We start from the raw sequence: 20,488 nt of genomic DNA on the forward strand, positions 1-20,488 counted from the left end.
CCAGACTCCAAAAAAAAGTAATAAATTCAGAACCACAATCTAAAAGTGGCAGAAGATGACCTTAAAATCTCCTGGTCCAGACAAGACAAATGCTGGTTCTCTGAAACCATTCATGTTCCTCCATCACTGTCAGTGTAAGTCAGTTCAAGAACAAAGCTTTTCTTTAATTTTAGACAAGTACATGTTGCCTTCACTGAAGGCTCAGATGCAAGCCTGAAGTCTCTAGAATGAAGCTGTCAGCACACACTGCTTCTGCACTGCAGAAACTGCCAGCACATTTCATTTCTGCGGCAATCATAAATTCCTGCTATTACTCACCTTCTAACCTCAAATCTAGTATTTGCCTTTTTAGCTACTGTTAGCATACCACCACCATCCAACAACACTTCAAAAGCACGCTCCTACTGCACAGTTGCCAAAAACAACTAGTTCAAGCATGCACCAATTTGGAAATGACTTACAGATATTACTCTAGAGGGTTTTATTACTGACGTATGATTATCTTAAAAAGTATTTATTTTCCTTCCAGGCTCTTTTAGTCTCCAGAAATTTAACTCTTGCTGAACATGACAGAAATTATTGAGTAGCAAGGCTTTTTGCAAATTAAAATCCACAAGTTAAATAGAGGATTTGAAATTATACTCACTATCCTTTTGACCTGGACACTACTAACTACAAAAACATTTCAGAGACACCAACAAATTAAGAATATGACAGTCATAAGAAAAGCAGTGCACCAATCTTTATTTAGTGTTCCAAGCCAAGACCAGAAGGTTGTACACTTTCTCTACATTCCATAACAACTGCGACACACCAAACAACAATTACTTCTGAACATGCATTTAAGCACTTTTGCTAATTCTTGCTTTTACTTCCTCACTGCTGCTGCTTGTAAGTACTCAGTCTGAAAAGCCAGTTAGCCAGCACCTTTATAAATAGTACAAGATACTGTTTCAGGCAATTGAGTATTAATTTCAGGCAATTAACTGTTATACAAGATAGTGACCTTGGTAGTTCAGCAAGTACTCTGAAAAATTCAAAAATAATGCAGTTACTAGATAGCAGAAATTCAGCAACTGAAACAAACTCTTATGCATATTGAAGAGTTACTGTAGAAAAGCACTATGGAAAAACCACATCTTTGTCGTGCCTTTACGATTTCCTAAAGTTACCCTAACTGCCTATGCTAGCCTCTCTCTATTCAAGAGTAAGGAAAGCAAGCTTCTTGTCTAGTCTTCCCACACAGTCCCTATCTCAAGTCTGTCTTGCTCTTCTTCCATGAAAAACACAGCAAGCAGGTTGCTGTTTTCTTGAACAATTCCAATGTTTAATATTTACAGTACTTGTGTTCCCCTATTCTTCATCCACCTACATCTTCCTCTGCACCTTCCTACTCTCAAGTGACCCCATTGTTGACACTGGCACCTAGTTAGAGGTGTATTTTGCCTGTGCACTCCACATCACTCCCAGTGGCAATTAGTTCACCTCAATTCATCAGTGTTTCCTTCTCAAAATCTGTATGGCTCGTTCTTTGCACCACTTTCACTGCAAAGCAGGCCAACCTGCAGCTCTACGTTGTTCAACATACTAACTCCCAACAACTTCCTCTGTTCCTATTCACGCTGGGATGGGACAGCTCCATGAACATAACCATCCTCTGTCCTTACTCAACTAACTTCTTTACATTTCATTTCTCCTCATACGCAGTCCAAGCTGAGTTTTTCTTTTGTCTGCACCAACCAATTCAGCTCTCCCACCCAACTCCTTCCTCCTCCCAACATACCACATTTCCAACTGCTTTCCAGACAAGTACTGAAGGTTACATCATATTTTATCTCAGCCTACTGACTCTTTATCTACTCCAATTCCCCCGCATCTCACTAAATATGAAAGCAAAACATACATTTGTAAGAGACAAGAATTATGTACATCTCTTTACTTTGTCTCCTTTTACTTAAAAACTTCATTTTTATGAATATTATCTGCTTGAACACTATGTTCAAAGCACGTAAGCTATTCTGCTTGTACCCTTGAATCAAGAGAGGTGAGTTAAATCATTTTGTTGAGGAAGTAGTACTTTCCTCCAGGATTAATAACTTACCCTCTGTGCCAATTATATATATGAATACATATGCATACTTCTGCAAATTCTTGCTTTCAACTGCACTATTCCAGCACTTGTATCCAACTTCAGTGCCTTATATTTCACCAAAACCATTCTTTCTAAACCAGCCAAACCAAATCATTTGGAGCCAAGTACACAAAAATGAATCAATCAACTCTTCAACATCAAATCCTTCTATCTAACCCTTCCTGAAACCACATGCTCCAATTAGACTTCCTTTTTTTCACTATTATCACATACATGTTTTACCACCAAAATTACTTCACCTCTGCTGAGGTGAAGTTTTGAGATCTACAGCATTCAAAGTGTACACACTATATCCCCAACACACACTCAATAAAAAGGAATCTAGCAAGAGGTACCAACTCACATGTGGCACCCCACATGTTATCCCATAAGAATCTGCCTTCTCTCTGCATTCGCATTGGCGGCTGCATATCTCCAGGTTTTAGAACTAGTTAACAATATTTTTGTTGACCTGTCATGCTTTCACTCCTTTCCTGAAAGCTCTTCGGCTTCACAGACTTGCAGCTGTATACTTAGTCTCACTTTTGACTTGCAGTTTAGATACTAGATCTGATGAGAGCCACCTGAAGTTCTTTTGTTTTTCTTTTTGGGCAAGAACCAAGGTGAAGCTTTTTCCATTCAACTCACATGAAGCCTTGCAAGACAAAGGAGGTCTGGCCTGCAACTCAATTCCATTTGACTTTTGGATGCAATTTTGCCATCTTCAGAATTACTGAGAATACCTTCTTCTGCAGAAAATTGTCTTGTTTAGATACCACCTTCCTTGTTTAGATACTACCTTCCTCTATATTGCTGCTTCAAGATTCTTCATTTCCCATCAGTCCCCAGAGAGTGGGTGTGCGGGGGTGAGGTGTCAAGAGGAAACCAAGCTTGATTAATACCATTCTTTCATATTTTACCCACCTTCTCCCAGGTTTTCCCTTTTGAGTAGGTCAAGCTACCAATACTTATCAATACCACGCCCATATTTTTCCTCCAAGCGTAGTGGCACTAACAGTAAAAATCTGACCATTGTTTGGGGACTGGTATTTTGAGAACACTCAGTATCATGCTGACAAGTACCTTCCTCCCTTGCTTTCTACTTTAAACTGGTAAACTAAGCTGAGAGCCTTTCTATTCTAAAAGTAACTACCATGAATCCTAGGATAAAAACTAAGGTTTCTGTGTGTTCTAAAATATGAAGAATAACTCAGGATGTTGCTACACAACAGAGCTCCTATTGCCAGAGTTCAGTAATTTAGCCTTGCAGTGATGGAGTTTATGTTAAAAGTGAGGAGAGTGTCTTGTGCTTACTAGATCTCATTTTATTTAATTTAAAAGAACTAGGCAATTTCCCCTCCCTCAGCACATAATGCAGATCATGCCTGAGAAGGATCTAAAGTAATGCTACAGCTGCTTAGCTCTTCCCTTGCACTAAACTCTGCATTCATTTTTGCTCTAGTCTGTATTTCTATTTTATAATGAAACATACAGCCTAGTTATTTATAGGCTTTCTAAGGATTAACTACACACTCATAAGAATAAACCCTCAAGAGGTTAACCTCATCCTCTTAAGCTTCACACACTACAATCCCAGAGATAGCTGGCAACCACAGCCAAGAGAGAAAAAATAATCCCACATCTTGCTAATCCTTTAGCCAATCACCTCATGCAACAGTGGAGAGGCCTCTCGGAGGCCAACAACTCAATCTGTCTCAGGAGAACTGTCAGTCCAAAAGATACATATTTCACTAAATCATTAGCAACACACCTCAACAGGAAAAATAAGACATACCTGGCTTCTCAGTGGTATGCTGAAATCATACATCAAAAATACTGGGCTGAAGAAAGTTTCCTGTTTGCTGCTTGTATTTCTCATTCAGATGTTTGCATATTTGACTCATAAAACTAATTTATTGATTGGAAAGTAAATCTAATCTTCCATTGTTCACACCTAGACATACCAATTTAACTGTCACTTATACTCCCTAACATGACCCTGTTATTTTCTAGACATATCTCACAAAAACAGCCCCACAACAAACCAAGCAAACAGTGAAACAAAATAAAAAAACCCAAACCACCCACAAAAAAGCCAAAACAAGCCTTCAAGTTACACCATAATAGTCTACCTAATTCTTTCATGCCATGTTCTAGAGTCTTCCTTAACTGCAGAAGTGGACACTGCCTGCAGCTGCAGCAAGGCCAAGGAGTTAATGGGTGCACTTCTTTTAGTTAGAGTTTCTGCTTTGTTCATTATTTATCTAGAAAAATTGCTACTTCATTCTACTCTAATACAATAAATATTAAATGGTGCTATTTTTAAAAAAAATTGAAAGGAGATTGTTTAGCCACATCGCTAACCCATGGCTGACAGTAAAAGCCTTCAAGAACATGTAGGAAAAGTGTAAGGACAGCAGTATGACTGCTAATAACCAAACATGATCCAGGGCTTTTTCCTGAAGTAAGAATTTTTAATCAACACAGAGGATTAGCACTGCTTGCAAGCTCACTGAGTCCAACTATATTACTTTCTTAAAAAAAATGTGTCAATTTATTCATTCTGTTTTGTATGTGCTTAATATACACCTATGCCAAAGCCTGGCTTTTGATTTTGTAGTCAAATTCTCTGAAAAATCCTGGTCCTGTGAAACTCTAAGTCTCTATCCTCATAGTCTGTCCTCTAATAGGCTTCCCTCTTTTCAACTGGAAATAAAAAGTAGAAAATAAATATAGCTCAAAATCATTTTGTAGTTCAAAGCATATTTCCCAGTAATTTAAAAGTCTTTGTTCTCTTCCAGAATTCATATACTGCACAGAAGTAACATGACCTTCTCTAACTGAAGGAAGCCAATTGAGAAACTCTTGAATCATCTGGTGTCATGAAACAATGACCCTCAAGGACAGAAAGGAAGAGGGGGAAAAAAAGGCAAATCCTAGCAAAAATGAGGAATTTTATTTAGTAAAGAGAAACCAGGCAAGTTAGTACCAGGTAGCAAAATGAAACTTCCCTCCTATCCTCAAGAATTATCATATGCATGTATTTTAGGTGGTGTGACACCAGAAGCCCCTCAATTGCATCTTCTACTGTTACAGATTGGTCCAGCCTATTTGCACCCTGAAAAGAAGTTTGATGATCTTTCAAGCCCATAATAGGTGTCTAAACCGTTAAATTACTATATCTTTTCTTATCTTGAAAGACCCTGCACTTTAGCAGCATGGCCCTTCCATTGTTCTTTACGCTAAGTCAGGCCCCTGAACAATACTGACAGCTGCTATCAAACTGTGCCGTGCTCACCCTCGGTGCAGCTGCCGCTTGTAGGAGCAGACAGGCTTCTGATGTGTCCTCCCCTCTGGGGAAAGGGCTTGACACCCTGAGTGCTCAGCGAGGGGGAGCACAGGTCCACTGAATTGTCAGCCTGATTTTATGTTATTCAGATTTTCCAGGACATACACTGTCCCTTTCAAACAAAACCAAGCGTCTGTCAGAGCATGAAACTTATTGTGCAGCACAAGGTAACTGTTGATTAATAAGACTGCAAAAGATCACTGGGACATACATCTGATTTTGGCATTATGTAAATACATGCACCTACGTGGTCAAACAAATTTTGTGCCCAGCATGTTAATTTCTTCACTCACAGTTTGGATTGGTATGGCATCATTCAGGAGTCTTTCAAAAGACACAGGAAAGTGTTTCTTCAGGTAAATCTTAGATTATTATAAAACAAAAATGTTAGAACCTACTATTTCTGCTTCCAAAGAGTTTCCCTCCCTGCTCCCCAAAACCCCTGAAGTTCTTAATTGCATGTGGTACTTGTAGATCCTATTGCTTTTAAGACTGTTGTGCGGACATTAAAAAGAAGCAGATGACATGCTTGAGATAGCAAAATTTGGTTTGCCTAAGTAGCACTATTTTAAAGCAAGAAAGAATCCTTAAAAATGTTTTAATATGTTTCTTTTACTGCATAAACTCTTCTTTAAAACTAGTTCATAATGAAGGGTTTTCCATTCCATTTTCATCCTTAAGAAGCAATTTGTTTTAAAAAATGTAAGAAAGTACAGTTCTCTAATCTTTGCTAATCGAATACCACAAATGTACATGTGGCGTATTTCAAAGATCAAATCAGGTATTCATAAACTAATTCATTACACAAGCAAAGCATAGAGGAGATTCTGACAAATACAGATGTAATTGTGTGGGTTTCTAAGATGTGATTAGCAAATCAACTAAGTAACAGTCAAAATTTGATACGAAGGAAAAACAGCACAGATTTGAAGGGGGGGTATGTTTATGCAAAGCTAATCTGTCAAGAGTAATAAAGCAGCTTGAATAAAATTTAAGCTGAAAATCCACTGAAGCTCCCCATTTCAGGGAGGAAAAGCTATTAAAAGGAAATGAAGGTCACCCTCCCAGTTTATTTCACCTAATTGACTGCCAATAGCTTACCACAGGCAAACCGACTGCAGCTCTGCAATTGAGAAACTGATGAAAGGAGCATTTTCAAGCTGAGGCTCATTCTTTTAATCCTCCCTCTCTCCTATTTTTTTTTTCCATCTCCAGTTGGGATGTAATTTTAAGCACAGATGGATTAACTGGTTCCATTGTCTGTAGACGTCATTGGACTATGGCACTGTTAATCCGTACAGCAGCATGTCTAATTATCATTACAAAGTGTCTGAGGGAACTATAAAGACCAGCAGGGCATCTTCTCACAAGCAATTAACATAAATTGATAAATGAGTAATTTGAATCCGCTCAAGGCGCTCACATATGAATAAAATCAGAATGGACAGGTTCTTGTTTCGGCTACTTCTTTCACTTAGTCGGAAGGGCAGAAAACATGAGAAATATTCCAGACTTAGTGGCAGGGGAAATGAACTCATACAGTGGAAGGAATGTATGGTTCAAAAAGTTCATTAATACAAAGCAAATGACTTGTGATTGACAACCAGTCACAAGCAAGTAGTATTAACTTTTTTAGCATATTTAAAAGCACATTCTTGGTGAAAGGCTATTAGAACACTGTGTCAGACAATTAATACTACTTCAAAAGCAAGTGAAGTTTCTATTCAGTAGCTTGCTAATTTAAAATTCATGAAAGATTCACAAGAAAGGGAAAGAAAGAAGAATGAATAGTTGTATAAGCTCCAAGAACTCAAGTGTCACAAAAAGCATGAGGAAAAAGTATCTAGCTCAACTGACATACAATACCCATAAATAAACAAGCAACTCTCCTAAAACTCTATTTCTTGCAGAAAAAGTTTTGTTACATGCAGCACCACTGGCCAAAATTATGTTCTGACAAAGTAAATTACTACCTTTATCTCTGCTAAAATCTGCGTGAAGCAAAAACACTTCAGCAACACTGGGCATCAAAACAACGTTAGAAATCAAAACATTAAGTTTGTTTTAAAAACAGCAAAGCAGTAAGATATGAAAGCAAGTTATACACACTGTAGGAGGTAGACCTGGAAGGCCACGTACCCCGATGATGGCATTCAATTCAGCCATGGTCACTTGTTTGGCACGTTCTACAGCTTGGGCCACTTGTTGCTGATGCTGTTGAAAGAAGAAGGGGTATAAGGAGGAATTTGTGTTAAGGTATTACCACACCATATCAAACCAGGATCACAAATACTTGAATAACCAGTTTGTCTGCCGAAGCCCACAATACCCATTGCAAGATATCTCATGCAGGCAAAAGGTAACAATGCCCTATTTTTCACCTGCTCAAAAGGAAAGAAGAGACCTGAAGGCAGCCAGCTTATCTCTTCCCCTAAGTCCCTTCATTATTAGTTGTCTGGCAAATGAATAATAATTTTTAATTGAGCTGACAGGACAATGTCAACTTCACATTAGTTTCAGTTTTTGCATTTATAGACTCTGTGCCCACATAGCAAAACCAACTGAAATTTCAAACAAGGAAAAGCTGCCCACAACATGCTAAAATCACAGTCATTCAGATGAAATGTAGGTCTACAAACTTAAATAGTGTTTTGCATAGGAGCTAAACACTCACCTTTGATATAAATTATGTAGAGAACATAAGCATGCTTATTTCACTAGATCTACACTTGACAATTCAAAATCTAATAAACAATCACCATGATTAGAAACAAAAGCATTTTCTTGTATTGCTACTATTTTACAGACTACCGCTCTCCTCAGGCAATGAAAGGCTGAGCCATTGTCACTAGTTTGAACTCAGATTTGTTAGATCAAATTAGCAGGGGGTTTGCACACTTCAGCTATAACAGATGTTCCTTACACTTGTGTATTGTGATAAAATTAACATCTTAAAACTAGCTAATTTGCAAACAGAAAAACAACATAATCGCACTTTAACAGCTGAACAGTTTTACTTACTTCCTGAGACAAAAATGGGATGACTTGTGCACAAATTGTATTCAATCTCTTCGCGATTTCTGTCTACAGAGTAAAAGTATTTTGATTAAAAACTGCATTTTAGGGGTTTGACATATTAACTGGTATACAGGATTATATTAAGTTCAGACAGTGAAGAAAGTAACAAAATATTACCCATTTTTCATACCACTGCAAATATAAATACTTAATATACAAGCCCAGACATGGAAAGAGATTTTGTTAGCTACTCTAGGACACCTGCCATGTCTAAAGCACCTAATCTGTACACACATTTAGGCACAAATCTGGTCCTTGTGTATAGTCCATTAATAAGCAGAGCATTTTTGAAATCCATTAATTCCAAGATAAAGCCTTTTAAAAGGTAGATTTATTATTACTCAAATTATCAAGCAGCATAACATGAAGGCAGCAGGAGCAGAAGAAAAATGCTTCTTTCATGATCAATTTTATCTGCCTATTAGAAGGTAAAACGACAGAAATGTACCATTGGGAATACAAAAGAAATACTAAAACAGAAGTGAGTTAGAATGGAGACAAAAAGTACAGACTTCTAAAATCCATACTGAAAGAGAATTAAAATAATGCAAACAATGAAAAAAAACAGATCAGAAAATCTTGTGAACAGTAAATTTGTGAAACCATGAACAGCAGGGGAACAAGGTTAGGAACCAGTAAAGAACGGAACAATCCTTCAGGGAAATCAACAGAGATTACAGCAGGACAAAGAGTTTGAGTCCCATTTTTCAACAGCTTCATATATCTTCTACTTCTGTATCTCCCATTTTGTCATGTCAACCTAAACCCTGGATTCCTGGTGGGGTAAAGGGATCTTTTTCTCTCATTACTCAGTGTTCTCTGTGTTTACAGCCTTTCAGACCCATACCTCTGACCATAATTCAGAACCGCTATTATAATTAACCCTCAAGCTACCTATACAGTTTCCACAGTCTTCCTTAAAAACAGGAATTTCAGTCACTGTAGCACAGTTGCACAAAACCAAAATCAGCACCCAGACAAGAACACAGCTTATGTAAGAGACACTAAACAGCTCCTGTCCATCTCTCCATAAAGATATTTCCATAAAGATATCTCCATAGAGATATTTCTTGGTTAGTTGGGGTTTCTTTAATGTTTCAAGACAGAAGAAACAAGCAGTCACTACGATGAATCATTAGGCCTTCTATGAAATCACACATATTAAAGCTGAGCAAAGATAAACTCACCTAAGTCAGACTAAAACTGTTAACTCTCTGCCAAGCCTTTTCCTGAACTTTCCAATAATTCTGAGGGTTTTTAAGAAGACACTATGATATGTTGATCTTTCTACATCAGTCACATAATAATTGGGATACAAAATCAACCCTCTAGTTCTATGTCTCAGGAGAGAGGTGATTTGGGATCTAAGCATAATTAGCAAGCTTTAACACCTCCTTCCAAACCTCTGACACACACAGGGAAAATACATGATGGCATCTAAGCCTGTAAAACACCTCATCTCTCTTGACATGAAGCACTCCACCTGACCAAAGTCTGATATTTGACACACCCAAAACTATAGTTTTGCAGAAGCTTCCAAAGAAGTTCTGGGATGGCTTCTTCCTAGGATTAAAAGGTTTGCCTTAACTAAGGGCAATGAAATCTTTGCCCCCTGCAACAAGGTGAACATATCTCTAGTCTCAGCTGAAGCAGCTATCATTTCACAGAGTGCCACAGTGGTCTTCTCCATTGTGTCTGGGCCACAGCCATAAAACATCTATAATTCCATGTTTAGCCTTTAGTACTAGTACTAGTACTACATACATAATAGCAAAGTCAATACTTTGAAGTTACCAGCTTATCTATTACTGGTTATCAGACTTAACTATTACCCAATCTGTTGGTATTTCTCTGTTAAAGGGAAAAAACCCCAACAAACAAACACATGTACTAATGGGCATTTTTCCACATAACTAGTATAGCTCTCCAGAAAGCAGGGTACATCAGCTGTGGAAAGGTAATCTGTTGCATAGCAATCTATTTGGATGATGTTTAGCTAAGATGTTTAGGATCCAAGGACTTAATTGCCCTAGACCAATGGGATTAATTTTGTTTTTCAGGCAGGAACAAGTATGAATCACAGCAGGTGACAAGAGGGGATAGTGAAAGAATAAAGTAAGAAGCTCACTTGGTGTCTACTGCAAAGTTCTTTGGCCTGTATGGGCCACACAAACGGCCTATACATTTACCGTATTCTAAAGTAAATGTCCTTAGTGTTGCTATAAGGAAACAAAATCCAGTCCTATTTTTAGTAGAGTCTGTAAAACATGCAAGTTGTCCATATTATTGAATTTTTGTGCTCCAAATCCCAAATATCAGGGCTACACAGATGTTGTAAGAATAGCATACATGACATCAAACAGTAAGACAAAAATGCAGTATCATGTGCATAAGGTTATAATTGCCTTCCAATGAAGGTCAGTTAGATATTTAATTTATTTGCTAAAAACGAAGGCATAATAAACATTATCACACCTGATTTAGTGTCAGAACAGGAAAAAAAAAGTGTATTCTTCTTAGTTTGTCTTTACCAAAGCTGGGCATCATTGATTACCATATATAAACAGCAACCTTAATTCAACTAAAATGCTAGATAAACTTAAAAGTACATGCCATAAAATAAGCTTATTTTGAGATTTCTTGCTGTTGTTACAAGTGCCAGTTAAGAGACATCTACAATGAAAATTGAAATGACTATTCTATTAATCAAAAAAGGGTGCTTGCATTTAAAAGGCAATTTGTGCAACAGAGTTTTCACACACGTTTGAAGTACTTAAAATTATTTATCTACTATGCAATTATTTATCTACTATGCAATTTCATGCAGCTCCTGTTTGCTGCCCTCTAAGTAAAAAAAAATCATTCACAAATATGTTAAAAATATTTTTGTTGTCTAGCAATTTGTCAAAGTTAAGTTTCAATGCACAATTTATGTAATTTTGCCTATCAAGAGTTACAAGAGGTTGTTTTCAGGATTGAGAAAAAAGGAACATATGTTACTTTAAATATAAATGTTACATCAATAGACAATGCGCGTTTGCTTTTTAAGGTGAAATACCCTTGAGTATGCATGTGCACGTGCCCTAAGTGTGTACACATTCATTCTGGAAAGCAAAACCCTTTCTGAAAGAGTCAAGGACAGTTTAGTTAATCAAGACTAGACATCAGTAACTGGTGTCATTAGAGTCAGCCCCCAGACCTGGGTTCATGAATTTGAAAATCTTAAAATAAAGGTACTTATCTCCTCTTTCTAGAGGCCTTCAAATAAAACGTAACTACTACCTAACTGCTCATCTTGAGACATATGAAGAGGTCCTAAGGATGAATAAACAAAGAAAACTTTGCAGAAAGCTACTCAAACATAGACAAACATGACTAATTGCTCATGTTCTGTGGCTCCTTGGTAAAGCAGGCTACAGAAGCCGGGATCTCTCATGAAGTCCTCTGTGCTCCAGGGCAGCTCTTAGCAAAGCATCTGAAGTGCCCTTAATTGTTTGTGTTCTTAATGCAGAGCCTCTTGAATACATTCATTTTTAATAGAGAACTTGAGTGTGAGGCCCATCAAAGAATAACAAAACTACATCATTCACTGGTTCTTGCTGCTGTAATGATTGTCTTTTGATTTATTTGCAAATGTCTAGTCAAACCCCAGACTGAAGTGCTACCCTCCTTTCTGAAGTATCATTAAAAATTAACATGAAGGAATTCAGCTGCATTTTGTAAAATTAAGTTGAGCTGATGGATTTTTTTCTCTTCACTTGTGTAATTTTTTTGCCTCTCTTCCATTTAGTTAAGGACTTAAATGTTTTGACCCAACCATTGCCAAACTCAAGTGTATGTGCTTAAGTTTGTCTTGCACACTTGTTAAAGTGAATTCTTAACATAATGACAAAGAACAAAGCAGCCAGACTAGTTACTAAATACAACACTCATTTAAATCAGGCTTTTTGCTATGGACTTAAGCTTGTTTGTAGAATTGAATTCTGTTTTCCCTCTGCATTGTTAGAAAAAGGTATTGACCTGTTTTCCTTCACAGCAGTCTGTTCCAGATAATTTTACACTTTGATAGCCTGTACTTTCCAAAGCTCCACGTAAGGTAGCATACCTAAATCACCACCATTTCTTGAAAAGGACAGATTTTTGCAATGAAATTAAAAGGAAGTATAATACAAGTATTTAAGTTCTATTTCACAGCATAACAAACACCCATGTGTATTTTAGCTCTATGTAAGAAGCCCTAGCTTATGGGAACCAGCAGTTTAACTTCTGAGTGAAGAACACAGAGTTTCTCTGAGGAGAATTAGTTAATCCCCTTTCAGCTTCAGAGGTTTCAATGGGAGTAATTTTGAGTTGGCTGCAACCAGTGTCTACTGATACATATCCCAGTACTAACTTTAACTACAGGATCCATGGTAATTAAAAAAAAAATTAAATCTTGCAACATGTTAGTTTTAGCAATCACTTGTCCTGAAACAGCGGCTCCATTATTATTGCTGAGGCTCGTCAAAGCTGTCCAGATTCTATTTTACAAAGCAATGCTTAGCTAAAAATGTCCATTTCGTGTCAGAAGCTTGTTATTCATTCCTGCGCTGAACTTCCAGTATCACAAAATTATATCAGATCTGAAAGCACTGCTCCAGTTTTGAAGTATTCTTATTTATGCTATTATTTTGATCCAATTTTGAAAATGAGATTTGTAATAAATTCAGAAAAATACAGCTTAGGAACAACATGATTAAAAATAAAGCAAAAAACGCCAATGTTCTGATAATACCAAAGAAGCATGTCCTAATTCATTCCCTTCAAGCAAAAGAATCAGAGAATCAGCCTTTAATGCACACAAAGGAATATACTGTTAAAACACATTCACAAAAGCTTTAGAAGGTAATTCTAAGGCATTCTGCTTCTGCTTACACTTCCAAGACTTAGAAAGCCAAGTACAACACTGAACTCCTCCTGGAAGGACAAAATGGACTTCCTGCCATTTACAGCATGTAACACAGTAATCCACTGGGGAGGAAAGGTCAACGTTGCACTTTTGGTCATTACTGAATCATTTGAGATTATCTGTGGTGGGGATGAGAAGAAAATCGAAGCCTGTGAGAATGCTGCAAATGGCTTGACCTCAGCCCAGTTTTCATCTCCATCTGTCTGTAAGGCATGTGAATAAAAGCCCTCTTTCTGGGACATGCTTGACCATTTTTTTTTTAATCCCTGCTGCAAGGCAGAACTCATTCAAATACCCAAAGACTTGTGAAATGCAGCAAGAAACTGTATATTTTAGTCTTGCGCTGAAGTTAAATATCCATTTACTGTTATAATTTGTCCAACAGAATCATTGAAACAAGCAGTGCACTTAAAAGACAAATCCTTCTTTTCTTTTTGTGATCAAAATCTTCAAAAAAAGGAAAATCAGACACATTCAGAGAGCAATTACAGGAAAAAATACGCATTTCACTGTGCTTAGCTTTCTGTATTTCACTGTTTTTAGCTTTCTGCGTGCTTTGTTAGTACTTGCTATAGCAAGACTCTAGCACCTCCAAAAATTAGTTGCTAAGAATTCAGGGGATGAGGGGATGTTGGAATTATAATTAAATCTCAAAACCTAAACACTCAAAAGCTTCAAATTATTAAGGCTAGCATTCTGTGAACTTTGCTATTCATGTTATTGAATCCAGGTTGAGCACAGAGATATGCATATATTATGAATGCCCTTTTATTTAAAATTAATACACTACATTCCATTTTGGCAATGGCTGAAAAAGAAAAAAAAAATAAAGGCAACATGCTATTTAAAAGTTTAGGCCCCCACAGTATATCAATGTCAAACAACAGCGTGTCAAGCTAAGATTCAATTCAGGTAAGTGCCACTGCCAAATTTTCTTGTTCCCAGACGTGCTTTAAGATTATTTTATTGCTTAAAATTTAATTTGTTCCAACTTGCGTTTCCATGACAACGTTGGCTAACCCTGCAAATCATTTGGGTAATTGGATATCTTATCTTTCTATTGCTCTCAAATCCAATGATTCTGGAAGAACTGCAGCAGCCAATCAAATTTACAGGCCTCCTGAGTAATACACTTGCACAAGTAGCCACATCCATCTCGCCTTTTACTGCCGTATTAACCAACCTGTGACAAACTGCGGAACTCGGCCTTCCAACTGTATTTTAAATTACAAACACTGTCATCACTAATACTATCATCAATAGGAAGGAATGAGAAGGTTTACTCTCAACAGATACTTGATATTCAATCCGACAAGAAGCAATGGGTAGAATTTATTTCAGCAACAGAAATAATCTCTGTATTTTGGGCATAAACTTCAGTTTAGAATGACATGTAAATAATAAATACAGTTCTCCTTCTGCCCCATATTAGCACTACTCATTTTAATTGTGAGATCAGTCACCCACAAAATGATATTAAAATCCCAGAAGACTGAGATGAAAAACCCTTAGCAATAAAAAAAACCAAAAGACCACTGTATTGCAAATGGGAGTGAGGAAAGGAAGAAGTAGCAGAAATATTAACAGAATAAAAATTCAAAAGCATAAAGATCCTGAATGCTATATAGTTTCCAAAGTGAAATTAGAGAGCTTTAATTCAGTACCTAAACTACTTTCATCTGAATCCTCTTAGATGTTCATTTAAGTTACAGAAAGGTCACAATAATTTAAACATAAGCTACGTATGATGCATAAGACAACAGCTACACTTGCCAAATATCTACTACAGATTTGGATCCCATTCAAGTGTAAAGTGACTGGATATATTTCAGATGTCTAATTTCAATGCTTTATAAAAATAGAGAGGCTGTGTGTAACTCAATGAACCACTGCACACAACTGCCCATCCCATTTACAGCTCTAAGTCCTGTTGAAACAAAGCCAACGGGCAACAAAGAATCTGTTGTCAAGATGTCGAAGTGCTCCTTTCACATATCTTCACTATGTCAAGACTCTTCTTAAACTTGGCTAAAGAGGGCAGTTACCACATTTCTCCTTTAATCTAACTTCAGCCCATCTTGCTTAAGCACTCACAACTACAAAAGGTGTGTTTATCAAAATTTTAGTTTCATTGTTTAGTTTCCAAGCCTAAGCTAACCTTAAATACACACAGAAGTATTTAAATCTCTTAAGTGAGCACACAGCTTTGTTTTACTTTCAAGCTGTTTTCCAGGACACAGAGTTCCCACTTTTATTTAGATTCCAAGAGATGCTGAGAGAATCAACGGCTGACTCCAATCCAGAAGTGGTCTTTGCCACCTTTGCCTCCAGGGACACAATTTCTCTGAACCATACTGCAGACATCTAAAGACCTGTCAAACATCTCAACAACTAATCAGGCAGATAACATTACTATAATATAAAATGGGAAAGGACCAGCTTGGTAGACCACTACATCAGGTAGCTCACAGGAGATGTCCATCCAGTAGGAGAATAGCCCAAAGTATTAGGAGACTCAAGAGGTTCTTGGGAGAAATATAAGCTATCAATGAGTTCTCCTCATCTGACTACACTCTAACAAGTTATGGTGCTCTATAAGCAGCATGGTCTCCAAAATTATGCAGCATACTTTGCAGTATTATCTTTAAGGTCACTAAGAACTTGATTTACTCTGGACAACTGAGCAGCACTGCACTACACAGTAAGAAGGAGGAGACAAAGAGCACAGAAAGATAAAAAGAGCATAAAAAGTATAACCCTAACTGCTACACTCCTACCATGAAAGGGCACCAGTGGCTCTTCATTTAGTTTAGGACACTATTTTAAAACTACTTCCCATTTTGCTCTTACTTCCACAATCCACACTGTAATTCCTGCAAATATCTTTTCAGTACTTGTCACTCTGAGCCACTCGATTGGGATGGCAGTAGAAAGTCAAAGCCCTTACACAGCTGGAGAAGTACCTGGAATAAGTTTCTAAAAAAATCAGAGCATAAAGTTCCTCAAACCAAGCACATACATTTACAGTATGCAAGTCAATAACAAAGCTCCCAGTCAGGATTCTGTCCGTATCAGCATTCAAGTAAGACTAGAATAAGACTTGAATTTATTTACTAGAATGATAAGTATGCCATCCAACAGAAGAGAAATATTAAGACAAGGGTCTGAATTATGGGGGGGGAGGGGGGAGAATCTAATCATTATGCAACAATCAGACTTTAGAAATAACTACCAAAGTAAGCATACCAAAGTAAGCATACCAACTAAGTCACATGCACTACTCTAAATGTAGTTTCACCATTTAAAAATACTTAGTATAGTCACAGCTCAGTTTCAAAAATCTATCAAGTCAGAAAAACAATTTTAACACTTATTCATATCAATGCTTCAGGTGCCATCAGGTGACTCACTAATGAATAACAAGTTAAGAGGATTGACCACTCCTTTGATAGTAACTAGTGGAACTACCCACCACACAGGATTTGCAAGGAAGGTGAGCAGAATGCATATTTTCACTATGTAGGGAAAAAGGTTCACAATTCTTTCAGCAAAACTTTGGAAACAAGACACTAAATTCCTTACCCATTTTATTATTTTTATATATATTCTGTTGCTTACAGAATAGAAACAATAGTAAAAAGACTATCTAAATTGCATTCTAATAGACAAGAGTGCCATAAAAAAAAACAGCTCAGAAATATTTTTCAGCAAAAACCATCAGAATTATGCAAAGTCCAAAAAGGTAAAGTTATTATGGATAAGAGAGAAAGATAATGTTAACAATCTGACAGTCATAGCATTATTAGGAACCACACTAGCAGCACAGCAAAAACTTCATGGGAAAAAGGACAAAACTGCTCAATTATTAAACCATGTATGGATAAAATCATTTGGGGTTTTTTTGAAACTAAGAAGTCCTGCATTCATGATAGGTCCAGTATTTTTTAGTATTTCCCACTAACAAGCATAAAGATCTCTTCATTTACCCTAATCCTCAATTTGCAAAGAGTTTCAAGCTGAGAAAGACAGAATATGCTAGAGAATAGCTTCAGAACTCACTTTACAGTGAATGGAAAAATGGATTGAAAAGTAAAAAGGACAGGGATAAAGGCCCATAACATGCCTAGACAGGAACATAAAAGAAAAGGAAATAATGGGCCTTAGGAATGAATCTCTCGGTCACAGAGGATCAGAAGTTGAACATAAGTCAATAGCAGGCTGTTGAGAAAAGGCTGCCACCGCAGTAAGCCGTATTCTAAGTAAGCCTTCTATGCCACTCAGCATGGCATTTCCTCCCCTGGAGTACTGTACTTCAGCTGGGCAACACCATTCAGAGAATGAGCACTCCACTTTAGAGGTATGCAGCATGGTTCTGGAAGGCAGAGGAATGATTTGCTCTCCTTATCCAGGGTGAAGAAAATGCGTAGTAAGGAGCTGAAGCTACAACAGAAAAGACTGAAACTGTAACTGAAGAAGCACTTCAACAGCAAGGACATAAAAGCAATCTGTTACCTGAAGAGCTTGAGGGTTGCCGCTACTGTTGAAGTCTTTGCTAACAGAACAAGCATTCTATCAGCAATGACATTGGTACAGCTGATCCCACTAGGAGGATACAGGGAGGCACTAGGTCCCTGCTAGTGACGTGATTCTAGAGTTCATATTTCAGTTTGAATAAATAACCTAAAACCTTTCCATAGGTCTTGTTGAAAATTTTGCTCTTGTTTAACTGACAATATATAGTCACCATTTGAGGCCACGGACAGCTAACCTAGTTTACTGTCTGAAAAAGTAACAGCTGGAAATCTTATAACCAACCATTTTACAACAATAGTAATTTTACAACAGCATTTTACAACAATAGAAATTCAGAATCCCCTTACACCCTTGCTCCTTAAAGAAAGATGAACATTTTACCTTTTTTTTGTGAAACAAAAAACTTTGTTGTAAATAGGAACTGTAGGAGCGAAAGTACAAAAGAATGATCTTTCTGCAAGTCATTTTTCCCAAGAAAGTGTAGGGTTTTCACCCCTTCTCCCCAGCTTAATTCCAATTTCTATACTTGAAGTTGAGATCATCATGTCTTGAAGCAGAGAGCAGGGCATTTCAAGGGGTTTAGAATGCTTAAAAACCAAATTCATAAACAGGCAGATTTCCACAGATCATAAAACCCACCCAGTTTCAGATGTCCTTTCTTTTTCATGAGCTAACAAAAGCAGGTTCTCATAGACTTAATGTCTTATCAAGATGCAGGTCAGCAAGCATACCCATTCCTGTTCCCATTCTCCAAAATGAAAGCTATCTTTTGTTTTTGCTTGCTAATCCATAGAAGCCTTTAAAATGGCACAAATAGAGATGGCAGCATTTTGTTCTCTAAATCAATTTTATCCTCAGCCATCAACTACATGTTCCAGCACACAGAAAGATCAGTCCTTCCCTTCTAATTCAAAAATCCATACTACCATTGCCCTTGCAAACTGCTAAACAAGCAGTATCGGCAATGCACTTGTGTTCTGTAATATATTTACTGCAAATCCCAACGGCCTCCCTCCTAATGCAGTTTTCTATTGTGTCTGTTCTTGTGTCAATACAGTGACTGGTCACCTTACAAGTAAGTTGCTTTGACCAACTGTTTACGCAAACATCAAAAAGCTTCAAGACAAAGAAAAAAAAGACCAAACAGAAAAAAGAGAACATCCATATTGCTGAGGGAGGGGGACAAAAAGAAAAAATCCAAAAACCCAAACAAACTAAGAAGTCTTAAAGCAAAACACAACTTAACCTCAGTTTTCTGTTTGGTTATCATATAGCCAAAAAGGCTAGTTAGCTGTTCAGATAATGTATAAAGTACAAAATACTTTCAGACAGGCAGCTCTAACACAAAGCTTACCTAATACCCCTCAAAGAACTTTAAACTGTAATTTAATCATCAGTGCTAATTTGTTCACAAAGAAGAAATATTCTGAAGGACATAAAGAAAAGGTGGGAGCAACTTAACCAATCTCCAGTTAGTGACTAGACATTTCTAATACACTCTGTGATTTCTGATTAGACACAGAGTATTACCATTATAAAAAAGTTCAGGGACACTCACAAAACACATTAATTTCCTGAAGTGATTTCCCCATACTAGAAAGTGTATTTTGTAAGTAGGCTTGCTAACAACTGAAATAAGACTCAACACTCAAAACAAAAGAAATCCAAACAGCCCACCTTGTTGCTGTCATGGAAGCAATATTAAAATCTCTAACTTGAAATTATAATCAAAATACTTTCAAGGGAAATTGTAATCAAAAAAGGCTTATAGTGTTATTTCACAGGATTGCAGTATTTTAAATTTTTGGTTTGTTAGAGGTTTTTTTTGTTTGCACAGCACTAAGGCTTCTTTCTTAAAAGAGACAACCTCAGGAAATAACTGATTTTTAAGTCTAACCTAATTTAACTAGCGTTCAGTTAAGATTAAACTCAATTTCAGCAAGCTCTAATCAACTTTTCAATCACCTCCAGCACTATGCCAGAAACAGTTCACCGGTGGAGTTTCACAGGGGCCTTTGCTGCAATCTGTTTTACTAATATGATCAGCAGCACAGCCTGGAAAAGACAGCAAGAGGCAAGTAAGGAAACTTGCTCTATAAAAGAATTAGAAAGAAAGTAAATACAAAGGCTGCAAGGAAATATAAATACATTATTCTATCCATAAGAAAGTAAAAGCAATGGCTCAAGAATTGCAAAGAGACCTTACAAGAGTAAATGGGCAATGAAACAATTGTACATAAACAAGATTTACACACACTAGGAGTAGACATCCCTAGCCACCTAAAATGATGGTCCCTGAGCTTACAATTATCATTCATGAGCAAGACTCAAATGTGAAAGGAGTCTCCAGCAGATCAGCATTTCATGGCAGTGAAAAGGAAAAACTTGGAAATTTTACTGAAGAAGAAATAAAAATTAAAAAAAAACAAAACCAAAAACCATCCAGAAA

General features: G+C 37.1%; 1 protein-coding gene across 3 annotated transcripts in view; it reads right to left on the reverse strand.

Moving 5' to 3' along the window:
- LOC311165045 (transducin-like enhancer protein 1) overlaps positions 1–20,488 on the reverse strand; it is a gene marked incomplete at its 3' end in the record, with an annotated part of 71,152 nt that overhangs the window by 41,352 nt on the left and 9,312 nt on the right. For 2 of the 3 annotated variants that reach the window (XM_084224756.1, XM_084224755.1), the window contains exons 5-6: positions 8,502–8,564; positions 7,620–7,694 (exon numbers count right to left, since the gene is read on the reverse strand). In XM_084224756.1, the coding sequence (XP_084080882.1) occupies positions 7,620–7,694; positions 8,502–8,564 (138 nt within the window). Of the gene's footprint in view, positions 1–7,589; positions 7,695–8,501; positions 8,565–20,488 lie in introns of all 3 variants that reach the window. The other variant, XM_084224754.1, reaches the window with a different exon arrangement.

This window comes from Fringilla coelebs (assembly GCF_963513975.1).
Source record: "Fringilla coelebs genome assembly, chromosome: Z".
Classification (NCBI taxonomy): Eukaryota; Metazoa; Chordata; class Aves; order Passeriformes; family Fringillidae; genus Fringilla; species Fringilla coelebs.